We start from the raw sequence: 22804 nt of genomic DNA, 5'->3' as shown, positions 1-22804 counted from the left end.
GATATAATAGTTAGTACGAATATGATACATAAAAGAAATAATTATACTATAACAAGAAAAATTAAAATTTACCACTCGGCGTGTGAATTATATATACTTGACGACCCTCCATGCTGCTGTATTTGGGAGAAATTATGCCATCGCTCATCATTAGCCCGTGAGTTAAGTTTAGATCTAGCCAGATTCTTTCACATGGAACCTGTTCGGATAAAACAACTCCAAATACACCACAAGATGATTGAGTGTTATCCATATTTTGTGGAACATCAGTATTATTGACGTCTTCAGACTTGACGTACATTTCCAACATTGTTAATACAAGAACATCCCAGTGTTCATCCGGAGTCCTCAAAAAATCTTACAAAGTTTTATCGTTTTCGATGTTAAACTCGGCATAACTACCAACCCCTTTGCGGAGTAAGCGAATAGGTATATCTTCTGGTTATCTTAATATTAACCAAACATTTACTCACACTCATTCTTTTACATATCAAAGATACCAATCTGTTGTACTCCAATGTGAGTGGCAACTTAACAATACTCTATGGAGAACAACTATAGTGTACCGAGTAATTCTCTACCACGACCTCATCATCCCAATATAATGCAACCCTAATTTTTCGCTCATTAGAAATTGTAGTAAAATTTAAATAATATTGATGAATATGAAGAGATAAAAAGGCTACTGATGATTGATTTTTTCAGAATGATTTTTTGAAAGACGAATGTTCATCCTTAATAAGCAAATATGCAGTGCGAGGGGATGATAATTGGTAAATATAACGCATGTGATATATGCGCTATACATATAGCGCATATACTAAATGCGCTATACTTACCAATTATTATGGGTTAGCAAATAGCAAGCATAGCACATCTATTACATGTGCTATACTTTAACGGGGTAACTGATCGTTAAGGTATAGCGTATTTAAAACATGCGCTATATATAAAATATCGTCAATTATTTTTTCCACCTATTTTTACCTCTCGAGTCCAAAATGGTAACATTTTGGTTCCTGACTCACAATTTCACTACCTGGCATATAATAGAATCATTTCGTGTGCGTTAGTTTCAGATTAAGGAGGATTCAGGCTTTCAGGCTTTCAGGCTTTAAGCAGCAGTCAGCGTTTGCTTTTGACTGAACGTACCATTAATATTTACACACTAAACTACACACACAGATGTTGCAGATATATTATGCAGTTCGGGTACTACAAATCTATGACTACTCCATTAGAGAGACAGAAAGAGGGACGTGGCCATGACGGTGTAGTACTTGTAGTGTTACGTTGCAAGTAATTATGGGGTCTAAGGTATATATGTGGTTATGTGGTGTCAGATCATAATCCATGGCTCAGCTTCACCATTATGACTTGTAGTAAAGTAATAGGCCCAGAGAAGACAGCTAAATATTAAAAACATCAGAGAGCCCACGTGCTGCTATTCAGTTTCCCTCTCAACCGACCGTTATTACTACTCTACATTATTTGTCCTCTTCTGTTACCTATTTCTATTTTCCTCGATCCTACTCGGAGATGCTTTGGAGTCCAGATGCTCGAACAACGGAGGTGGAGTATAAAAATTTCATTCTATAAGAATAAGAATTACATTCAAAATTATAATAATTTTAGGAGTATCAAACTATTAAGCTCACTATGATAGTTTGGAGATGGTGGTAGGAATGAGGATGGGAAAAATATTTCTATTTCGAGAATCAATTCGCCTCGTGCCGTGAGATCAACTACGGAAGTCATTCATTTTTTTAAGAGATTTATTGGAGCAGTATAGGGGTAGGAAAAAAACGTACATATGGTGTTCAATAATCTAGAAAAAGCATACGACAAAATCCTAAGAAAGTTTCTATGGAGATGCTTGGAGTCTAGAGGAGTTCATGTGGCATACATTAGAGCGACTAAGGACATATACGATGGAACGAATACCTGAATAAGAACAGTGGGAGGAAACTAGGAATACTTCTTAGTCGTAATGAGGTTGCACCAGGGATCAGATGTTAGCCCGTTTTATTTGCTTTGGTGATGGATGAATTGACATAGCAGATTCAAGAGGAGGTATCATGGTATATGTTATTTGCAGATGACATAGTATTGGTCGACGAGATGTGCGACAGAGTTAGGTTTGGGGACAACCCCTAGAGTCTAAAGGTTTTAGATTGAGCATGACTAAAACAGAGTATTTAGCATGCAAGTTCAGTGATGCACCATATGATCAGGCGGATGTGGAAGTGAGAATTGATACATATGTCATCCCCTTGAGAGGAAGCTTAAAGTATCTTGGGTCAATAATCCAAGAAAATGAGGAGCTCGATGATGATGTCACGCATCGTATTAGAGTGGGTTAGATAATTGGAGGCTCGCATCTAGTGTCCTATGTGATAAGAATGTGACACCAAGACTTAAAGATAAATTCTATAGAGTGATTGTTAGAGCAACTATGTTGGATAGAGTGTTGGTCAGTCAAGCTCACACCTTAAGAAAATAAAAGTAGCGGGAAATGATTAGAATACTTAGATGTGTGGGCATAATAGGAGAGATAAAATTAAGAACGAAGATACACAAGACAAGGTGGGAGTGGCTTCCGTGGTGGACAAGATAAGACAGGTAAGGCCGATAGGTGATAGGTCTAAGGAGAGGTAGACCTAAGTAAGGCAGATGCCCTAGCGAAGAGGTACGAGAGGTTGGCAGTGATAGGTCTAAAGAGAGGTAAAGGTAAACCGAAGAAGAATAAGTAAGAGATGATTAAACAGAACATGACACATCTTCAGCTCACTAAGGATATTATCCTCGATAAAAGAGCATGAAGGTCGAGGATTATGGTAGAAAGTTAGTAGGTACTCGAGCGATTCTTTTTTTCTCTGTGGGAGAGCATGATTCTAGTTTGGAGCACCTTATCTGCTCCCTTTACTCCTTATCGGTATTACTATTATTATTTGATTGCTAGCTTATTCTCCAATTTTATTAGTACAGTTGATTTCTTTGCTTTGATTATCTTACTACTATTTTACTATTACTACTGTTTTTTTAATTGCTTTGGTTATCTTACTACTCTTATTCTCCTTCTTCAATTTTGTTACTACTATTTTTCTCGAACCTATTGCGAAAGTGCTCTTCTTGAGCTGAAGGTCTATCAAAACCAGGTTTTTTACCTCACATAAGGTAGGGATAAGGTTTGCATATACTCTACTTTTTTTAAACTGTACTTATAAGATCATATTGGATATATTGTTGTTGTTGTTGTTGTTGTTGCTCGTTGATCTTACTTGCACTAATAAAATCAACAATTTAGAGAAATAGTCAAATTTGATTATACTATTGGAAATTAAGTTACAATGAATTCTGTCAAATTTTAAATTTGATATTACATTGCCTTTAGAAAATAATCTAATATTTGCACTTAACCCCTAACAAAGCTTCAATTTGAGTTAAAAGTTGAAAGGTAAATTTGATTCTTTTTCTCAAATTTTGAATATATGAACTCTATTTATTTCACGTTGGAGCTTTATTAGTGAAAATGACAATGCGAGACGGTTTAATTTGCAAAAGATAGAAGAATATCAGTGTTACGATGGCAAATTGAATAATAATGATTAATACACAGGCAAATTTAAACCTCTTTCCCCATAAATTTATGATGTGTCACATTCTTTCTTCTTAAATTTTACGTAATTGAGTATTTGTTACATGATACTAGGGTGTCAAATGGACGGATTGGGCTAATTATGGACGGGTCATAGCTAGGCTGGGTCGATTTTGGGCGAGTCAAAATGAGTTGAGTCAATAAATTGATGGATCAAATGACCCGCCCAAAAGTTACTTGGGTTGAGATGGGCTGCAAGATGGGCTAAAATTTGGGTCATATCCTAGCTCGCCCAACTTTTACCAAGCTTTAATTAATATGTATTATTTTCTTATGAATTGTATAATTACCAAATAAAACTTTTTTTTGTTTAGTTATGGTCATATATAACATATCAAACAAAAAAAATCTAAGATATTTTGGCAAAGTTAATTATTGATCAATTTTGACTAAAAATCAGCCTAACTTTCAATTGGTTGAGATAGAATGAGTCAAAATGGATTGAATTCAATAAATAAACGGGTCAATAACTAACCTAACATTGGGCGGGTCATTTGGGCTTGGGCCAAACTTGACAGTCCTACATGATACTAAATTAAAATCTAAGTCAAAAGTGAGTAAAATAGAGAATCGCATTGATTGTCTTGTGTGTTATAATCGTAAAACAAGGCGCTTATCAGAACGTCGGAAAGAACTTTAAAGGTAGGGGTGTGCGGGTTTGAAGCTTATGTGACGCGGGGAGCTCTGATCGGGGCGGAGGGGGTGCAGGGTGGGTTAAAAAATTAAAAAAAAAGTTAAGCGCTGCGGTGCAGGCGCGTCAAAGATTTCAATCTTTTTTTGGTATTCAGGGAGCTCTTTGGTTTTTCGTATCTAATGAGGCCAACCATATATTATCGCCAATAAACTGATTTTATCTCTGGTTCCTTACACTTTGTGTAATATAATATTGTCACATAATCTCTTGATCATAATCACCCTTAATGAAATCGGTATTACCAGTCTACACAACGAATACGAGAGAAAATTACTTTGGTTTATTAATTTTAAAGAATCAATCATGTACAGGACTGGAATATGTTGTCCTATTTTTCTATTAGTTTATTTACTTAGTTTTCAGTTTAATTGTTGGCATCTTTATTGGTTTTGATGGGTTGTTTCAAATAATAGTTTTCTCTGCAATATGTAAAAATTATTATATTATTGTAAATTGATTATTATCTTAAAGAATTTACTTGATAAGTCTAAAGGAGTTGGACAAGAGGTTTTTCATACCAATAAATATTAACTTCATATATTTTATTTTTTAAAAACTTGAAACAGAAAAATCCAATCGAGATACTAAAATTTGAAACATGTTAAATTTGCATGTTTTTTTATAAATAACAAAATGAAAAAGAAAGAAAAATATAAAAGAAAACTTAAGCGGGGCGATGCGGTTTTAAAAAACTAAAAAATAGCGGATCAAAATTTTGGCGCCCATTGTCACTCCTATTAGTTTATGGGATTTCCAAGGTGTCTCTCTATGGAGAAAAAGATAAATGGGTGGTAAAAAGGAAGGATATAAATAGGGGTGGTTCAATTTTTAGCCACCTGGTGGGCATGTGGTTTTCTCTTATCCTATCCTATCCTATCAGACTAATCAGAGACTAAATAGTTTTTAATGAAGGGCTGTTTGCAAATAATGGCAGATATAGGCTGATTTTGTAATTACTTATTTAGATCATTTTGCATCGCCTATGGACAAATTTGAAACTTTTTAGGAATTGCCGTATTTACCCGAAAAATTGGATAGAGTTAAATTTATGTATGGTTCTAAGGATATGTGATATAATTTGATACAAATCGTATAAAGAAATAGAAATACGTGTATTCTTGACTATGGGAATGAGAATAGTGAGAAGAAGAATGAATAAGATAAAGGGAAATAAACACAAGAGGATATCTTTCAATATGAGAAGAAATCTTTTGTTCCAATGTGTCTCTGCTTACAATCTATCCCCCTCTTTATAGTAGAGGGATTCTACTTTATATACAACAATAAAAAATACGTAGTGGAGAGCCCATGATGTATTGTCTTTTCCCTACTTCCCGCCAGGATTCTCTCCCTTAGTGCGGCTGTAACGGCCTTGTCAGTGAGCTTCGATACTGACTCGAACTCGATATCGGGTCGAGCCATTGGCCTTGACTCGAGCTCGATCCTGACTCGAAGTCTTGATATTCGGGGTGGGTGTTGGTCGGTCTGTGCATCTCCGATAACCTTTTGCCTCGTGATTCGATTTGGTCATGGGCCCGATAATGATACCGAACTAATCCTTGATCGGACTTGGAGCTCGAATCCTGAAGCCCCTTTCTTCGGACCTCGACCTGACCTTACGTAGATACCTTTCGATCGAAGTATTATCGTCTCGATCAGTCCGTACGACTGACTCAATCGGTTCTGACCATACATAGATAGTCCCCCCGTTTCTCGGAAAAGGAAGTGGCGAGAAACGATATGATTTTCCAACAGCTCGATCAGACATATACTGACGTTTACATCGATCTCGACCATGATGTATGTGATAGTTGTCCCATCGGTTCGGTTTTACCAAGGCATTTAATGTGTTAGACGGTGGTCGGCCACCTCTGATATTGAACTGTCATTGCTTCAATCTATAAATAGCCTTTCCTTCCCTCATTCATACTTTACGTCTTCAATCTTTCCAATTTTTCTAAGTTCTTTTTCATCTCTTCTGAGTTTTCTGCCTGTAAATCTGTGAGTTTTACTGCAAACTCTTTCTTAAAACACCAAATACTTCCTTTCTTTGTTCACGAAATTTTAAATGGCAAAAACGTCTAAAACTGTTCCGCAAAAAGAGACCGCTCTTCATCTCGACCTGCTGGTGGCGAGGATGTGGAAGAGCCCCGCCCTGAGGAATTCGTTCTGGTAGGGTGTTCGACTGTAGGCAATTTTAAAATTGAAAAGCCTTCTCCTATACCGGGTCGATGTGAGCAGATGTCGAGGTATCAATGTTCAATTTCCGAAAAAGTTCTCGATAAAGTCATACAAGAATACAATTGGGATAATAAACTCGTAGTAATCCCATCGCCTGATAAATCAATTACTACCCACGTCGAAGGGTTCTTAAGTATTTACACTTATCCTTTCACGTTGGGACCTTTAGACCCTGTCATCGTTGCCTTTTGTAAGAGGTACGATATGACCCTCGGCCAAATTCACACTTCCTTTTGGAGGATAGTGATTCTTCTTCGATTTTTCTCGAGCAAGGTCGAGGGGCGTATCTTCACCCTCAATCATCTTATGCGCCTTTACAGTCCCCGACTTTATCGAGGAGGGTTGATCAAGCTTGCTCGCCGAGCAACCAAAGCGCCATTCTCGAGCATAGATGAGACCCGGGATTGGGGTTGGATGGGCCGTTTTGTTCGAATCAAAACCTCGGACCTGATCCCTGCCTATGACTTGCCATTTCCCGAGAAATAAAATATAAGTCGTGAGTGAACGTTTCTCTTTGCCCGTTTTGATTTTGTGATTGCCTTTTATTTTGTTGATCCATTTTTCTTTCCTTATCAACGCCGTAGCTCGAATGCCGGAACCGATCCCGGATCTTAGACAATTGGTCGAAATTCTGGTGTTGTAGAGACCGTACTCCGAGCGTGCTTGGGTCGAATTATCAAAGGGTCGATGGGAGGCCCCAGCCATGGTAAATATTTTTGTCGATTTGTCTCTCCATCGGTTTGTATAGTAAATCTCCCCCTTCCCTTTTGTAGGACTCGGGAAAGATGTAGTCATGAGGCCCCCATCTGGTGGAGAATATGTTCCTGTCCTGAAGCAGGTAAAATAAAGGAAGATAAAAGACATATCGGGCTCCCCGAGCTCGGAGAAGAAAAAACTGGCTAAGAGATCTCGAAAGCCGAAGGGGGGCTCTGGTGTTATGACTTCGGAAGTGGCCCGCCATTTAAGGGACGACCCCGAAGAAGGAGAGGAGAATTTAGCCTGCGTACGGGCTAATGTTGTGATTCAACAGTCTTCCAATTTGGTGGAAGCAAATCGAAGAACCTTGGCCATAATCCCAGAACAAAAAGAAGCCGAGATTATCCCTTCTCGAACTAAGATGATTGAAAGGGACACCGAGGGTGGATCTTCTCGGGCAGTAGAAGATATTTCAAGGGATGAGTTTGGGATAGTTGACATTGGTGGATCCCCTCAGATTTCGGATTCCATGATTCGAGAGGTCGTCATGTTGGAAGATCAGTCCTATGAGGGTATTCAGGAGTCGGCCGCTATCCATGGTTTTCTGGAGGGGCTCGAGTTAGGTGCCTCGGAGGAGGTTACCAATTTTGGTGGAATGCCGGTACCCAAAAAAGAGTCGTGGTCGGGTTCTACCGAGCCTTCATCGATTCATAAACTGGTGGACCGGTTTTCGGCCCCCGAGCATCGATCCCGACCGAAGGCGGAAGATAGTGCTCTCCGTACCTACAGATACCCGAATCTTTTCTTCCCCTGTGGGGATTGCCAGCTACCTACGGTCCTTGGTGACCGAAGAAGATCAATCAGTGATGAATGTGGTGGGGCCCGCCTGTCTCTTCAACGAGGCCCAACATGCTTTGAATCGGGTAACTCTGATGGCGTTTTCTTTGCTTCTTTTACATATAGAGTTGTAGGTAATTCTAATGTTTCTTCTTTTGTTTGCAGGCTTCGGTGTTGCATCACGAGGCCTTTCTTCGAATTCGGGAGGAGCATGATGCCGAGGTTCGGAGCCTCACTGAGAAGAGTGACTCGTACAAGCTCCTTAGTGAAAAACTTCGAGCAGATTTGACAGCGGCTCGGGAAGAGCATGAGGAGATGGCTGAGCAGGTATTTAGAATGTTCCGTGATAGTGAAGATGAAAAAGAGATAACCACTAATGATCCGATTCTGCAGGTTCGGCAGAGGATCGAGCAGATTGGATGGCTTAACTCATAGGTAGATGCGCTACTTGTCGAGGCAAAAGAATTTAAAAAGTGTATGGATATCCTTGCCTCGAAAAAGGAAGCCGTCGAAGCTCAGTTGGAGCTTTCTAATGCCCAACTTCGATCTGCGAAAGAAAATGCTTTGGGGCTGATCGAAAAGATGAAAGAGCTTCAGCATCGGTTGGATTTGGCCACTTCAGATAAAGCAGATTTGACCAAAGAACTTGAAGTGGCCAGATCTGAGGTGATCGAGGCCAATAAAAGAGCTGATGCCAAAGTGGCTCAGTTCAGGATTGATGTCGAGGTTAACCAAGCTAAAGCTGAGAGCATGGTCGAACATGCAAAATGGCAAGCTCGGAGAGAGGCTCTCGAGAAGGTCAGAGCTTAGGGCTTCGATATTGGGGCCGAGATTGAAGACGTCAGGGCAGAGGAGAACAAAGCTCGTAGGTTGGCCTTTCCTGAGGAGGACTCCGATGACTCGGGGGAATCTGAAGATGAGGATGATCCCGAAAATACGGCCTCCGATGAAGATTGAGTCATTTAGGGCCTTAGGTTATTTGCTGCGTTCTTTTGATACCGCTTTCGATTTTTGTATAAAGAACTTCCTTTTGGTAGAGTAGCCGTCTCTGTACAAAAAATTTGTAAATATAAATCTTTCTTCCTTTTGAAGTAAAATATCCTTTCAAACTAAATAGATAGTTTGAATTTTAATCTCTGTTGCCTTCGGGCCTTGTGGGTAGTCCCCTTTGCTTTATCGGGCTCGAACATCCTTCACCTTAAATAGTCAAGTATTCATTTGAATTCGAAGAAATGAGTAGTTTTGCTCGAAATAATGTAGCCCGTAGGCGTAATGGTCGAGTGAGTGATTGCTCGAACTCGAAATAAAAGTAGCCCGTAGGCTTAGCAATCGAGTCAATGATTCGAACTCGATACAATGTAGCCCGTAGGCGTAATGGCCGAGTGAGTGCTTGCTCGAACTCGAAATAAAAGTAGCCCGTAGGCTTAGCAGTCGAGTGAATGATTTGAACTCGATTCAATGTAGCCTATATGCATAATAGTCGAGTGAGTGCTTGCTCAAACTTGAAATAAAAGTAGCCCGCAGGCTTAGTAGTCGAGTGAATGATTCGAACTCAAAATAATGTAGCCCATAGGCATAATGGCCAAAGTAGCCCGTAGGCTTAATGGTCAGGTGAGTGCTTGCTTGAATTCGAAAAAAAAGTAGCCTGTAGGCTTAGCAGTCGAGTGAATGATTCGAACTAGATGCAATGTCGCCCGTAGGCATAATAGTTGAGTGAGTGCTTGATCGAACTCGAAATAAAAGTATCCCGTAGGCTTAGTAGTCGAGTGAATGATTCGAACTCGAAATAATGTAGCCCGTAGGCGTAATGGTCAAAGTAGCACGTAGGCTGAATGGTCGAGTGAGTGATTGCTCGAACTCAAAATAAAAGTAGCCCGTAGGCTTAGCAGTCGAGTGAATGATTCTAACTCGATGCAATGTAGCCCGTAGGCATAATAGTCGAGTGCTTGCTTGCTCGAACTCGAAATTAAAGTAGCTCATAGGCTTAGTAGTCGAGTGAATGCTTCGAACTCAAAATAATGTAGTCCGTAGGCATAATGGTCAAAGTAGCCCATAGGCTTAATGGTCGAGTGAGTGATTGCTCAAACTCGAAATAAAAGTAGCCCATAGGTTAGCAGTCGAGTCAATGATTCGAACTCGATGCAATGTAGCCCGTAGGCGTAATAGTCGAGTGAGTGCTTGCTCGAACTCGAAATAAAAGTAGCATGTAGGCTTAGTAGTCGAGTGAATGATTCGAACTCGAAATAATGTAGTCCATAGGCGTAATGGTCAAAGTATCCCGTAGGCTTAATGGTCGAGTGAGTGATTGCTCGAACTCGAAATAACCCGTAGGCTTAGCAGTCGAGTCAATGATTCGAACTCGATGCAATGTAGCCCGTAGGCGTAATAGTCGAGTGAGTGCTTTCTCAAACTCGAAATAAAAGTAGCCCGTAGGCTTAGCAGTCGAGTGAATGATTTGAACTCGATTCAATGTAGACCGTAGGCGTAATAGTCGAGTGAGTGCTTGCTCGAACTCGAAATAAAAGTAGCCCGTAGGCTTAGTAGTCGAGTGAATGCTTCGAACTCGAAATAATGTAGTCCATAGGCGTAATGGTCAAAGTAGCCCGTAGGCTTAATGGTCGAGTGAGTGATTGCTCGAACGCGAAATAAAAGTAGCCTGTAGGCTTAGCAGTCGAGTCAATGATTCGAACTCAATGCAATGTAGCCTGTAGGCGTAATAGTCGAGTGAGTGCTTGCTCGAACTCGAAATAGAAGTAGCCCGTAGGCTTAGTAGTCGAGTGAATGATTCGAACTCGAAATAATGTAGCCCGTAGGCGTAATGGTCGAGCGAGCGCTTGCTCGAACTCGATCCTGTTTGCATAATAAATCTTGAACATAGAATATCGGTAAAGAAGAGGGCTTTCTTTGCAAGTCATTATACATGTGTTCATGTTTTGCGTCAGGGCTCGGGCCAACTACATAAGCATGGTTCGTTTTGACCATTTGGCTCTTACAATGTTTCCTGTTGAGACACTGTTTGTCATGAAATAACGAAATAAATTCCTTTTCACCGAACTTGGTAATCATCATAGATGCGTTCAATGATAAAGCCCCCCAGTATACGAGGTTGATTTTAAAGAGGCCTCGGATACTCAACAGTAGTATCATTTTCGCTATATGGTTGGTATCGATCTCTGGTCGACTTTTCCTTGGTAGTTCTTTTCGTAACGGACCTAGAAAGCAGCTGGTCATCTTCGACTCTTATTTTGGATTGATATCGATTGTGCACATCGGTCTAAGTAATATTTGGGTACTCGATCAGATTTTTCTTCAGCCGCCGTGAAGCCATCGAGCTCCGCTCGTTTAGACCTTGAGTGAAATCTTGAACAACCCAATCATTTGTGACTGGTGGAAGATCCATTCGTTCCATTTGAAAACGAGATACGAACTCCCTTAGCATCTCGTTATCCTTTTGTAATACCTTGAACAAGTCCGACTTTCTGGTTTCGACCTTTGTGGCTCCGGCATGTGATTTTACGAATCAATATGCAAGCATAGCAAAAGAATCAATAGAATTAGATGGTAAATTATGATACCATACCAATTCCCCCTTTGACAGGGTTTCACCGAATATTTTCAATAATACAGATTCGATCTCATCATCTTCCAAATCATTGCCCTTGATGGCACACGTGTAAGAAGTGACGTACTCGTTGGGTCAGTCGTTCCGTTATATTTGGGTATTTCGGGAATATGAAATTTTTTGGGGATTGGTTTTGGGGCTGCACTCGAGGGAAAAGACTTTTGAATGAATTTTTTCGAATCTAGCCCTTTTATCATTGGTGGAGCTCCCGGGATCTGATCGACCCTGGAATTATATGATTCTACTATTTTATCGTTAGTTTCGACTCGTTTTATGAGTTCCTCGAGCATATTAATAATTTCGGGAGTAGTCCCCGATTCTTGCTCATTTGGCTTCACTATGGCTGGTTCTGTTCTGTGGGTGATTTCTCGAAGCGGATTGGGCTCCGGCCTGCTTTGTACCTGAGTTTGGCTCTGCAACTGAGCTATCTCTATTTGCTGGGCTTATAACATCTCGAAGATCATCTGTAAGCTGACTCCAATCTCCTCCACGTTATGGGTGTCTCGAGCTACGGATCGAGTACCGCCCTGAATGCTTTATTCCGGTTCGGAACGTTGGTTCGCCTCAAGAGCCACTTATGAATTGACATCTAGCGGTACTTCGACTCGAGCTTCGGTGACATCGTTAATTCGCCTTCCGGCCCTGTGTGTCATGTTGTTGGTTTGATCTTGAAGGCCGGCTTCATGGTCGATAGGTAAAGGCATCAATCGAGGGTTTGCAATTGTTGATTTGAAGTTGTAAACTGGTGTGTATTGCAGATTTGTATCAAACAACCACTGTTACCCTTAGCCCCACGGTGGGCGCCAAACTATTTACCCGAAAAATTGGATAGAGTTAAATTTGTGTATGGTTCTAAGGATATGTGATATAACTTGATACAAATCGTATAGAGAAATAGAAATATGTGTATTCTTGACTATGAGAATGAGAATAGTGAGAAGAAGAATAAATAAGATAAAGAAAAATAAATACAAGGAGATATCTTTCAATATGAGAAGAAATCTTTTGTTCCAATGTGTCTGTGCTTACAATCCATCCCCCTTTATAGTAGAGGGATCTTACTTTATATACAACAATAAAAAATATGTAGTGGAGAGTCCATGATGTATTGTCTTTTCCCTACTTCCCGCCAGGATTCATTCCCTTAGTGTGGCTGTAACGGCCTTGTCTGTGAGCTTCGATACTGATTCGAACTCGATATCGGGTCGAGCCATTGGCCTTGACTCGAGCTCGATCTTGACTCGGAGTCTTGATATTCGGGGTGTGTATTGGTCGGTTTGTGCATCTCCGATAACCTTTTGCTTGTGGTTCGATTTGGTTATGGGCCCGATAATGATACCGAACTGATCTTTGATCGGACTTGGAGCTCAAATCCTGATGCCCCTTTCTTCGGACCTCGATCTGACCTTACGTAGATACCTTTCGATCGAAGTATTGTCGTCTCGATTAGTCCGTACGACTGACTCAATCGGCTCTGACCGTACATATGCCGGTCCTAAAAAGTTGTTGCTATGTGAAAACAGTCTTTTGTAAAAATATAAAATAATGCTGTGTACAATAGACTCTTATGTTCCAACCCTTCCGCGGACCTGCACATAACGGGAGCGTAATGCACTGTGGGTCCAAATTTCCTAAAGACTTGAAAGGAAATCAAAAGCATCACTGTTTCTATCAATGTCCATATAGCTGGTTAGGATTCCTACAACTTGCAAAGTTAGTCTTGTCATAGCACATTCTAATAATGCAGTAATTAATCCCCACACCGTCATCAGTAGCCATAGTGACACTCATTCACCGAAAAATTAAACTATATTGCTAGATAATTTTTTATATTTTATGTGTATTTATTATACGTTGATTCCCCTTAACTTTTTGATGTAACTAATTATTTATTTTTTGATACTCATTGATGAAAATTCTGACTCTGTCACTGACCATAATAGATTAAAGCTGATCATACGCAGCTACTATTTTGGCAATGATTTTACATAACATACGAAATTATTATTTCACATGTCAAGTTTAATACCATGAATCTTTTGCTCTCAAGCAAATGCATGAATTCATATGACAAACGTCACATTATTAGTTCTTTTTCACGACTATGAGAACATATTGTTAAGTTTTTTATTTAGTTAAATAAAGAGGTGTAAATAGGAAATGGAGATTTTTTTTTTGTAGGAAAACGAAAAGTTTGAAGTGTTCCTTTTACTAAGGCACTTTATCCCTCATCTAAAAATGAAAAGAAAATTTTTGTGCTTAAATAGAGAAGCACATTTTCTAACTCTTAAAGAGTTAAGAAGATGTGGTGCCTCGCACCGTCGTCGTCATTCCAGTTGTTCCGTTCTATCATGAGAGCAATTAATCCAATAAACTTGGTTCCTATATATTTAAAAAGTAAACATATGTTATATATTTTTTAGCTAGAAAATGCAATTAATTTCGACCGGATAGAAAAATCTGATAAGTCGTCAAGGCAACAAGTTAAAATGACGACAGGGACATGTCTATGGATCCATAACAAGCCCAATGAGTGTAACTAGTTTTACAAGCTGGATATGGCCCACAATATGACTGATTGTAGGCCCAAATGTCTGTACCTCATAGTCACCACCTACCTTGTCCTTGGTTTGTTAGGTTTTGAATGTTCCACTAGCTAACCATTGACCATATTCATTAATTATTTTTTGCTACAGAAATCTTTTGTTCTTTCTATTGATAGACTATTGTACCATCCTTGCTTTTGAGTCCAAAATGAATCATTTGAGAGTTGCGAATCTTAGTCCATTTTTTCTTATAGTTTCATTGTGTAATTCTTTATTTATGTATTTCTAGAGTACGAGTGTGTCGCCTGTTACAATTGGATCCTACTGATAGTACGTAGAATGAATTTGTGATCTTGATAGTAATAGTCCTACTTCGTCATACACAAAGTCAATAGTAGGGAATTTATAGAAAAAGTTACGAGGCACGTGAATTCATGGTCTTTCTGTAAAATTAGGTATTTTATGTATATATATTTTTTAAATTAGTATAATATTAATTGTTGGCACTCATGTTCCAAATAAACTGAATGGTTCACTTGGTTGGAGGTTAAATTATTTACCAAGAGGAATACAATTCCCACTTAATATATTTTTTTCTTTTTTTTTTTAGTAGTGCACCCATATATTAGAAATCCTAAATCTACCTCAGGTCAATAGCTGCTGGTGGTGGTTAAACATTTCTGTCTAATGTCTTAAGGTAAGGTCATAACTCATGACACATAAATTCTGGTATATCACGATTATGGACTATGGGTCATTGGTTAACTAAAGGATCAAAGGCCTTTAACTTGGGCCCAATTATTGTTGACTAGCCCATAATGAGGTGATGGTCAATCTGAGAAAGGGTGAAATTCAAAAATAGCCAAATTTACAACTGGTAATTAAAAAATAGCTAAAGTTTCAAAAGTAATCAAAATTTAGCCGCTTTTCATGTAAACATAAATCTGAACAAAAATCATGTTCAAAATTCGGAAAATATTGCAGCATAATATGTTGGAGTTCGAATTTTTTAGATGTTAACTTCCAGCATAACATACTGGAATATCATAATGTGCTGGAGTTCCAACATAATATGTTGGAAGTTCATACACAAGTGCTCCAATCTCCAGTATATTATGCTGGAACTTTCCGTGTTGCAGCAAAATAGTGGCTATTTTTTAATGACTTTGCAAACACTGGCTATTTTTCAATTATCAGTCCGAAAACTGGCTAGCCCCGTGCTATTTTAACTCCCAGAAATGATTCAGCTATACTGTCCGGACCTTAGCCAGAGTTACACTGGCATATACTAAAACAGATAAAAGTTGACAGTGTAAATCTGGGGGAAAAAGAAAGGATCTTCTACTCCTAAGTCCTAACTTATGTGAACAATACAGGGTAACTAATTGCACGCCAACAATTTGCTTTCTCAGCTTGAAGACTGTATTAATTTAGTAAATGTACTAGGATTAAACTTCTAAGAAAGGAGTTTTGTTGCTTCTAAGTTATCAAAATATGATACATGGTAACTTTGCTTTCTCAGCTTGACAACTTCACTAATTCAATACTAGTACTACTAATGTACTAGAGATCAAATTTCTAAGCCATTGCTTCGCGATCATCCCCATCTTGGCAATTAGCCACATCCGCAGTTCTCTTGCTTTGTACATTCTTGTAGGAATAGCTCCTTGCAACAAAGACATAGATGCACAAGCTCGCTGCTGTTATAGTAGCTAACAACAAGTAGAAGTAGTCCAGTCTGCTGCTATTCAGATCCTTTCCAAACCAACTCTTACCACTTTTTTCTGTGATATGATCCACAATTGTGATCAACATGCTGCTTAGGAAATTTGCTGCACCAACTACACTAAGGTAAAATGCAATGCCTAAACTTCTCATTGTATCAGGTACTTGATCATAGAAGTACTCTTGCAATCCCACTAGCGCGAATCCATCTCCTATACCAACGAGAAAAAACTGAGGTGCTAACCAAAACACACTCATTGAAATTGAACCCTCAAGTAGATTTTTCTCAACAATTCTTAGTCTCTTTCGTTCAACCAAAGCTGCAATGATCATAGTTATAATCGAGAACATCATTCCAATACCGATTCTTTGAAGAATACTGATGCCTCTCTCATTTCTTGTTGCCTTTCTTAAGATAGGTACGAGGATTTTGTCGTAGATAGTGACAGTTACTATCATGCCAATAGCTCCAATGCCATACATTGAAGCTGGTGGAATATCAAAATTGTGAGTGATCTTTCGGTTAAGTGTCACGCCTTGTTTGATGAAAAATGTTGAAGCTTGTGCTATACAAATACCAAATGGTAAAGTGGTTAGCCAAATTGGTGTCATGTTGATAAGTAGTTTCAGTTCCTCCACTTTGGTTACAGTTGAAAGTTTCCATGGATTCTGCTTTTGCACTATTGTATCTTGTGTCTCATCAAAGACTGCAGCTTTGTCAAGAAACCTACAAGTAAAATAGCAAAAGGTAACATATATATACTAATAAAGTGTGCACTAAGCTCCCGCTATGCGCAGGGTCCGAGGAATGGTCGGACCACAACTTTACCCTGTATTTTTGCGAGAGGCTATTTTCACGGCTCGAACCCCGTGACCTTTTTGTCACATGATAGCAACTCGCTCATCTTCTAGCAAAAGATAACATATATATACTAATATCATAATCAAATCAATTCAAGACTAAGTTGAAAACTTACTTGAGGCTTTTGGTATGACATAGCCTCCTTCGATTAGCTTCTGACTTTTGAGTTTCATGTAAATAAGCAGGATTAGAAGGATGTGGAAGATTTCTTTTTCTAGTTGCAGCAACAATAACTTGTAGCATTGTAGTTAAGGGACTTTCAGTGACTTTTCGATAACGATAGAATGGCCTGCCTACACAGAAGATGACTAGACTAGAAGCCATAACTAATGTAAGGATCAAATCTGCTATACCCCAACTAACATGATCTTGTACATAAACAATAAGTGTGACACCAAGTAAAACACCAGAGCAAAGTCCAAAACTCCACCAATTGAAGAAAGACATTTTCTTTCTTCTTTCTTTAGGATAATCATCATCAAATTGATCAGCTCCAAAGCTTTCCAAAGAAGGCTTGTGCCCTCCTGTTCCAATTGAGATTAAGTAGATAGCAAAGAAAAAGATCACTACATGGATTTTTCTAGGTTCTTGACAGATGTCACTTCCACAAGGTTTCAAGCTTGGTACCACACTAGACATTGTCAACAGAAGCAAGCCCTGTTTAACAAACAGCAGGTAAGAGAGATATCTTTTAGTTGTCTCATAGCAAATGATGATTTGGTATCACAATTTGTGTATAGCAAAGTTATAATTTGATCACAATGTTTCTCCGTTTTATTTTATACTATGGTATTTGACCGAACACTCAAGTTTGACATATATTAATAGTATTCTTAAAACTTATAGTTTTATACATGTCATGATCTATAACAACATTTTATTAAGGATATAATTAGAAAGTTAAACTTAAAAAGTTTTCAAATACAGAAATGAATCTTTCTTTTGTGGACAAATATTGTGATTACCATGAGATAGACAGTGGTCGAGGCAAGAACTGTGTAAAATCTGCCCAAGTATGCATCAGCAACAAACCCTCCTAGTAATGGCATCAAAGTGGTGACACCTGTCCAGTAATTCACACTTTTTGCTGCTGTTTTTAGGTCTTGATGAATAACCTTAGTTAGGTATATAATCAAACTTGTGGCTATTCCAAAGTAACTCAGCCTTTCACTGAATTCAATTGCTGTTACATTCAAATACAACTCATTATTTTTCTCCAATTACATAATAGTAATAAAGGATATAAGATGTATAATACATCATGTATTCAAGAAAATAAAAATATAATACCCTGAAAATTAAAGAACAGAGAGAACTTTGTAAATCAATTTTAATTAATTTAAAAAGTACTTTTGTAATTAGTATTTGGCCAAACTTTTAAAAAGTACTTCTAAATGTATTTTTATTAAAAATATTTTTCAGCAAAGTGCTTTTGGGAAAAGTTATTTTTTTGTGCTTCTCAAAAAAAAAATTCTACTTCTACTCAATTTTTTTCCCCCTTCTAAAAGGTTGGTCAAAACCTTAACTCCGAAAAAAAGAGTATTGAGTCGAATCCCTTTGGAGATAGGGGAAAGTTTTACCCAGCTTGGCGAATCGCATCCCAGCACACTTTGTACAAAAAAAAAAATACTTTTGTTAAAAAATAAAAAAAAAGAAGCTTGATCAAGCTAGGCTATTAGTGGCCATTAGCTATGTTTTTCACTTATTAAGATATTATATTTATTGCGGTCATAAATATTCATTGTCTTAGGTATTGGGTTGCTCTAGTGGTGAGCGCCCTCCACTTTTAACGAAGAGGTTGTGAGTTCGAGTCACCCCAAAAGCAAGGTGAGAGTTCTTGGAAGGAGGGAGCCGAGGGTCTATCGAAAATAGTCTCTCTACCCCAGGGTAGGGGTAAGGTCTGCATACACATTATCCTCCCCATACCCACTAATGAGATTATACTGAGCTGTTGTTGTTGTTGTTGTTGTTATGTCTTAGGTAGTGGACCACTTGGGTAGAATCTAGGCAATTGTAGGAGTCTAGTTTTGGAATTTATGCTGTGAATACAGTTCTTGAGAATTATCTATAAAAAGAGTAGTAGTATGTTACAGAGAACCAATGAGTTATATACCCTGGCTATGTGCTACTTTCCACTTAACCAAACTTTTATCAAGTTATGAAAAAGTGTATATCTTGATAACTACAGTCTACAGTGCCAAAAAAGTGACCATAGAACTGTTTAGTGGTTCTCATTACACAGGGACTTTTCTCAAAAGGGTAATATTCTTTTCACTGACAGAGAACCACTGATTAATCAAGTTTATGGGCCCCTAATTCTTCTTTTATTAATCTTAATACTCTCTCCAGTCCATTTTATAAGTCGTTTTAGTCAAATAAATATATTTCAAAATAAGTGTTGCTTTAGAAAATCAAGAAGGTTTATTATTTTAATACACGGTCTATACAATTTTCTAAAAAGTCTCGCAGCAATTATTACTCATTCTGAGGAGAGATATAAGGTAATTTAGTCCCAAAATAAATCTTTAGTGCTATTAAAATAATCTTTCAATAGATGTATTAAAACCTTAAACAAGTTTAAAATCGACTGGATGTAGTATATGAAGGGGTTTAACAGAAAGAAGCACCTGAATGCAACATTTTAGGAAATTAAAAGAAAAACCATCAAACTCTACTAGACCATGTCAATAGCTTTCTGTTTAAGGAACTGACTACAGATAATCAGCTCTATATAAATAAAATAAAAAGATATTAAAGGAGAAGATTTTTAAGATATATGAATATGATTCCTTATCTCCGGACCCTACCTGTGGGATTACACTGTGTTGTTGTTGTAGTACCTATCTGTTGCTGCTTTGCTTAACAGGGGCGGAGCTAGAAGCTCAAGTACGGGTTCGATCGAACGCGGTAATTTTTGTTTAAATTGTATATTTAAGTTAAGAAATTCATTGAATATATACAAAAATTAAATTTAGAATCCAATTATTAATACTTAAGTAATTATTTTAATATTCATAACCCATAAAATTAAAGTTCTAGCTTCACCTATACCGTTTAGTACTTCAAATGCTGGTATCAATCACAACAAAGTTCAGAGCCCAGCCCTTGCCTGACTAATGGAAGGTAATATTTTCTGGAAGTCTTTTTATGTGGAGACCTTTCTTTGCCAATAAAGACCAAACATCAGCAAATTCATAAAGTAAACACACTAAACTTGGTTCCTCCTTCAAAGTAGTTTCACCGCCCTAAGTTACTAAGCTTATGCTATATGTGTTTCGAAAAAAGGACCACACATAAGGGTCTATTGTAGTCAGTTTTATCCTATATTTTTTTTGCAAAAGTCTTTTTCCCTAATAAAAATGGTTTTATATATCGACAGCGTAAAATATTTTTGTACTATCAAATCAGATTAAAAGTAATCATAATCAAGTAACCTTCTACAACATGTCAATTTCCACCGTTTGTCTAAAAATTCATTTATACGATCAGTGAATGGAGTATAAGATATACATATATATATATATAACTTTGCAGCTTAAAACAAACTGAATTATTTACTTTTTGTTCTTGATCATTGAGAGATAAAGGAAAGTGAAACTTTTGTGTGCATGTGACATTTGTTAGATGAATCCTTACCAATAATCAAGAAAGAGGCTTTCCAGCCACCAGTTGAAGCTCTGAGAGGAACTCTTCCTTTGTAATCAACTGAAGAGTCATAAACCCATTTTTGCTCATCAATTTCTACTGATTCTCCCATCTTTATCTCAACATTTTTCTTTTCCATTTCTCTAAGATAATAAAGAAGATATGTTGTTTGTAAGTTGGCAGCTTTCTTTGCTTTTATTCTCCTTATATAGGAAGAGGAATCCCCTGCTGACTTCTGAGACTATAAGAGCCAAAAGAATATAATGTTGAAAATAAAATAGATTTTCTTATCAATGATTGTAATTAAGTAATTAAAAGTTAACAAAAGAAACAGTTCCTTCCACTAGATTAAAGTAGTATCATTGGCCTTTAAACAGGAGGAATGGCATCCATATTGCTTTCAATTAGATTCTCCTTTTAGGAATTCATTTACAAAAATGGGCATGATAGATATATTGTTGTCTGTTGAGAGAGACTAAATATTATGACTATTGACCATATTTACAAGAGTCATCAGTCTACATGTTTTCACGGTTATTTTATGCCAATAACTACGAGTTTCCCAAATTTAAGTTGGGATCGGCTATATGAATTCTTACTGATAATATTATTTCATTTAAGCTCATTTTAGACTAATATTATATGCCAATTGATTTATCAAATTCCGAGGAGCTAGAAAACCAAAACCTAAGTTGTAATAATACATCTTTTATTTGGTATGGAAGTTTTTTTTTTTTAATCATTTTACGATGTTCATTAGGTGTAAAAGCATGTTACATATTATTAATGTATAGGGTGAAGAACATGATATGATGATAATTTTTAGTTTTGTTGATAATAATGTTTTTAAGTGTTGATTGACGTAGTGATATGGAGCAAGACCTAGATATCATTTAAGCTATGATTTCTTCGTATATGTACATACGTCGTTTTTCTTTTTGGTGAAAAATATCTCACAAATAATTTCAACAATTCAAAGTTACCGAATACTAGAAATTGATTTCATTAAGGAAATCATCTTCCTAAATAATATTTTCTACCTTACAAAACATAGTTGTAGTTCTCTAGTTCATTGTACATATTCAGTTGTATAAAATAGACCTACCATGGTTGTGTTTGACTTATCATTTTTAAAGTGGAATATGCCTCTATATGGATAATGTTTCTTGACCAAAAAAAGGATGTTATTTTGCAAGTAGATATTGTCAAAGAGTACAATTATGGGGTCTTCAATTTGAGATTGTTAAAATTTTCTTGGAATGGACATAATTGTAATAAATTATTTATTGAATGTTTATTGAATCACATCACGTTTGTGTGTGTGTATTTTTTTCCGTCGTTGTGGACTGATGAAGAAAATGAAGAAACAATAATAATAATAAAGGCTACTAATCTCAACGGCCAACTAGAATAACATTTAAATAAGCAGAAAACAACAGCCAATTTATGAATTTGTCCATTTATTACTGGTCGTGGCAGCCATAAACAGTGTAATAGCTCAAAATTCATAGCTTAATTTTGTTTTTAAAGTTACCACTAGCTTGATTAATATTTAAATAAGCTGAAAAAACTGCTATTTTGTGAATTTTTCAATGGTAGTTTGTCACTGCTTATAGCAGCCACACAAACTGTGTCATAGCTCAAATCCGTAGCTTGGATTTGCTAAACAGATCAGAATCTTGGTTAATTATTACTTATATGGTGCTAGTATTAAAATAAGATATCTGGAGGTTAATGCTAGGAAAAAAAATAACTATTTTTGACATGCTTTTCTGCTGCATAGCTAGCACAAGTAGCATTTAGCTTCCCTAGTAAATTAGAAGGGAAAGTATACGAAAGAACTCGTTTGCTTTCCGTGGAGTATAACTTGGGAGTTTAGGAAAACACTATTAATTTTATTGCATAGTTGGTACATACTCCCACAAATGATCAAACTGTTCTCTCAACAAATCAAATCAAATAACTGCACCAGGACTTACAATGCTCTATGTCTCTTAGTTAATGATTTACTTTCGCGCATGACAATTGACTATTTATACTATGCTGACATGATAGCCACATGATAACGTTAGGAATTCTTGGCAGATCTTTATGGATTGAGTTTACGAACGTTAGGAATTCTTGGCAGATCTTTATGGATTGAGTTTACGCCAAAATTAAGGAAGTACTTATTGAAGTAAATTCTACTTTTTTTGAAAGATCGAATAAAATTTTTTACTTCCTTTATTCGTTAGGGCTAGGAGATTTGGTGCAACTTGGTGAACATCCTTCTATTTCT

At 37.3% G+C, this 22804-nt stretch overlaps 1 protein-coding gene across 1 annotated transcript; it reads right to left on the bottom strand.

The window, feature by feature from the left end:
* Positions 1–15679: 15679 nt before the first annotated feature.
* On the bottom strand, positions 15680–20738 carry LOC104112411 (protein NRT1/ PTR FAMILY 5.6). The gene is made up of 4 exons (XM_009622331.4): positions 20518–20738; positions 17847–18064; positions 16997–17538; positions 15680–16746 (listed from the first exon to the last, which is right to left on the bottom strand). The coding sequence occupies exons 1-4, from the start codon at positions 20663–20665 to the stop codon at positions 15873–15875; spliced, it is 1782 nt and encodes a 593-aa protein (XP_009620626.1). The 5' UTR covers positions 20666–20738; the 3' UTR covers positions 15680–15872.
* Positions 20739–22804: the final 2066 nt, after the last annotated feature.

The sequence above is a fragment of the Nicotiana tomentosiformis genome, chromosome 7 (genome assembly GCF_000390325.3).
Source record: "Nicotiana tomentosiformis chromosome 7, ASM39032v3, whole genome shotgun sequence".
Taxonomy (NCBI): domain Eukaryota; kingdom Viridiplantae; phylum Streptophyta; class Magnoliopsida; order Solanales; family Solanaceae; genus Nicotiana; species Nicotiana tomentosiformis.
Note: the sequence above shows the minus strand (reverse complement) of the source record. Positions and strands in the feature narration are given on the sequence as shown.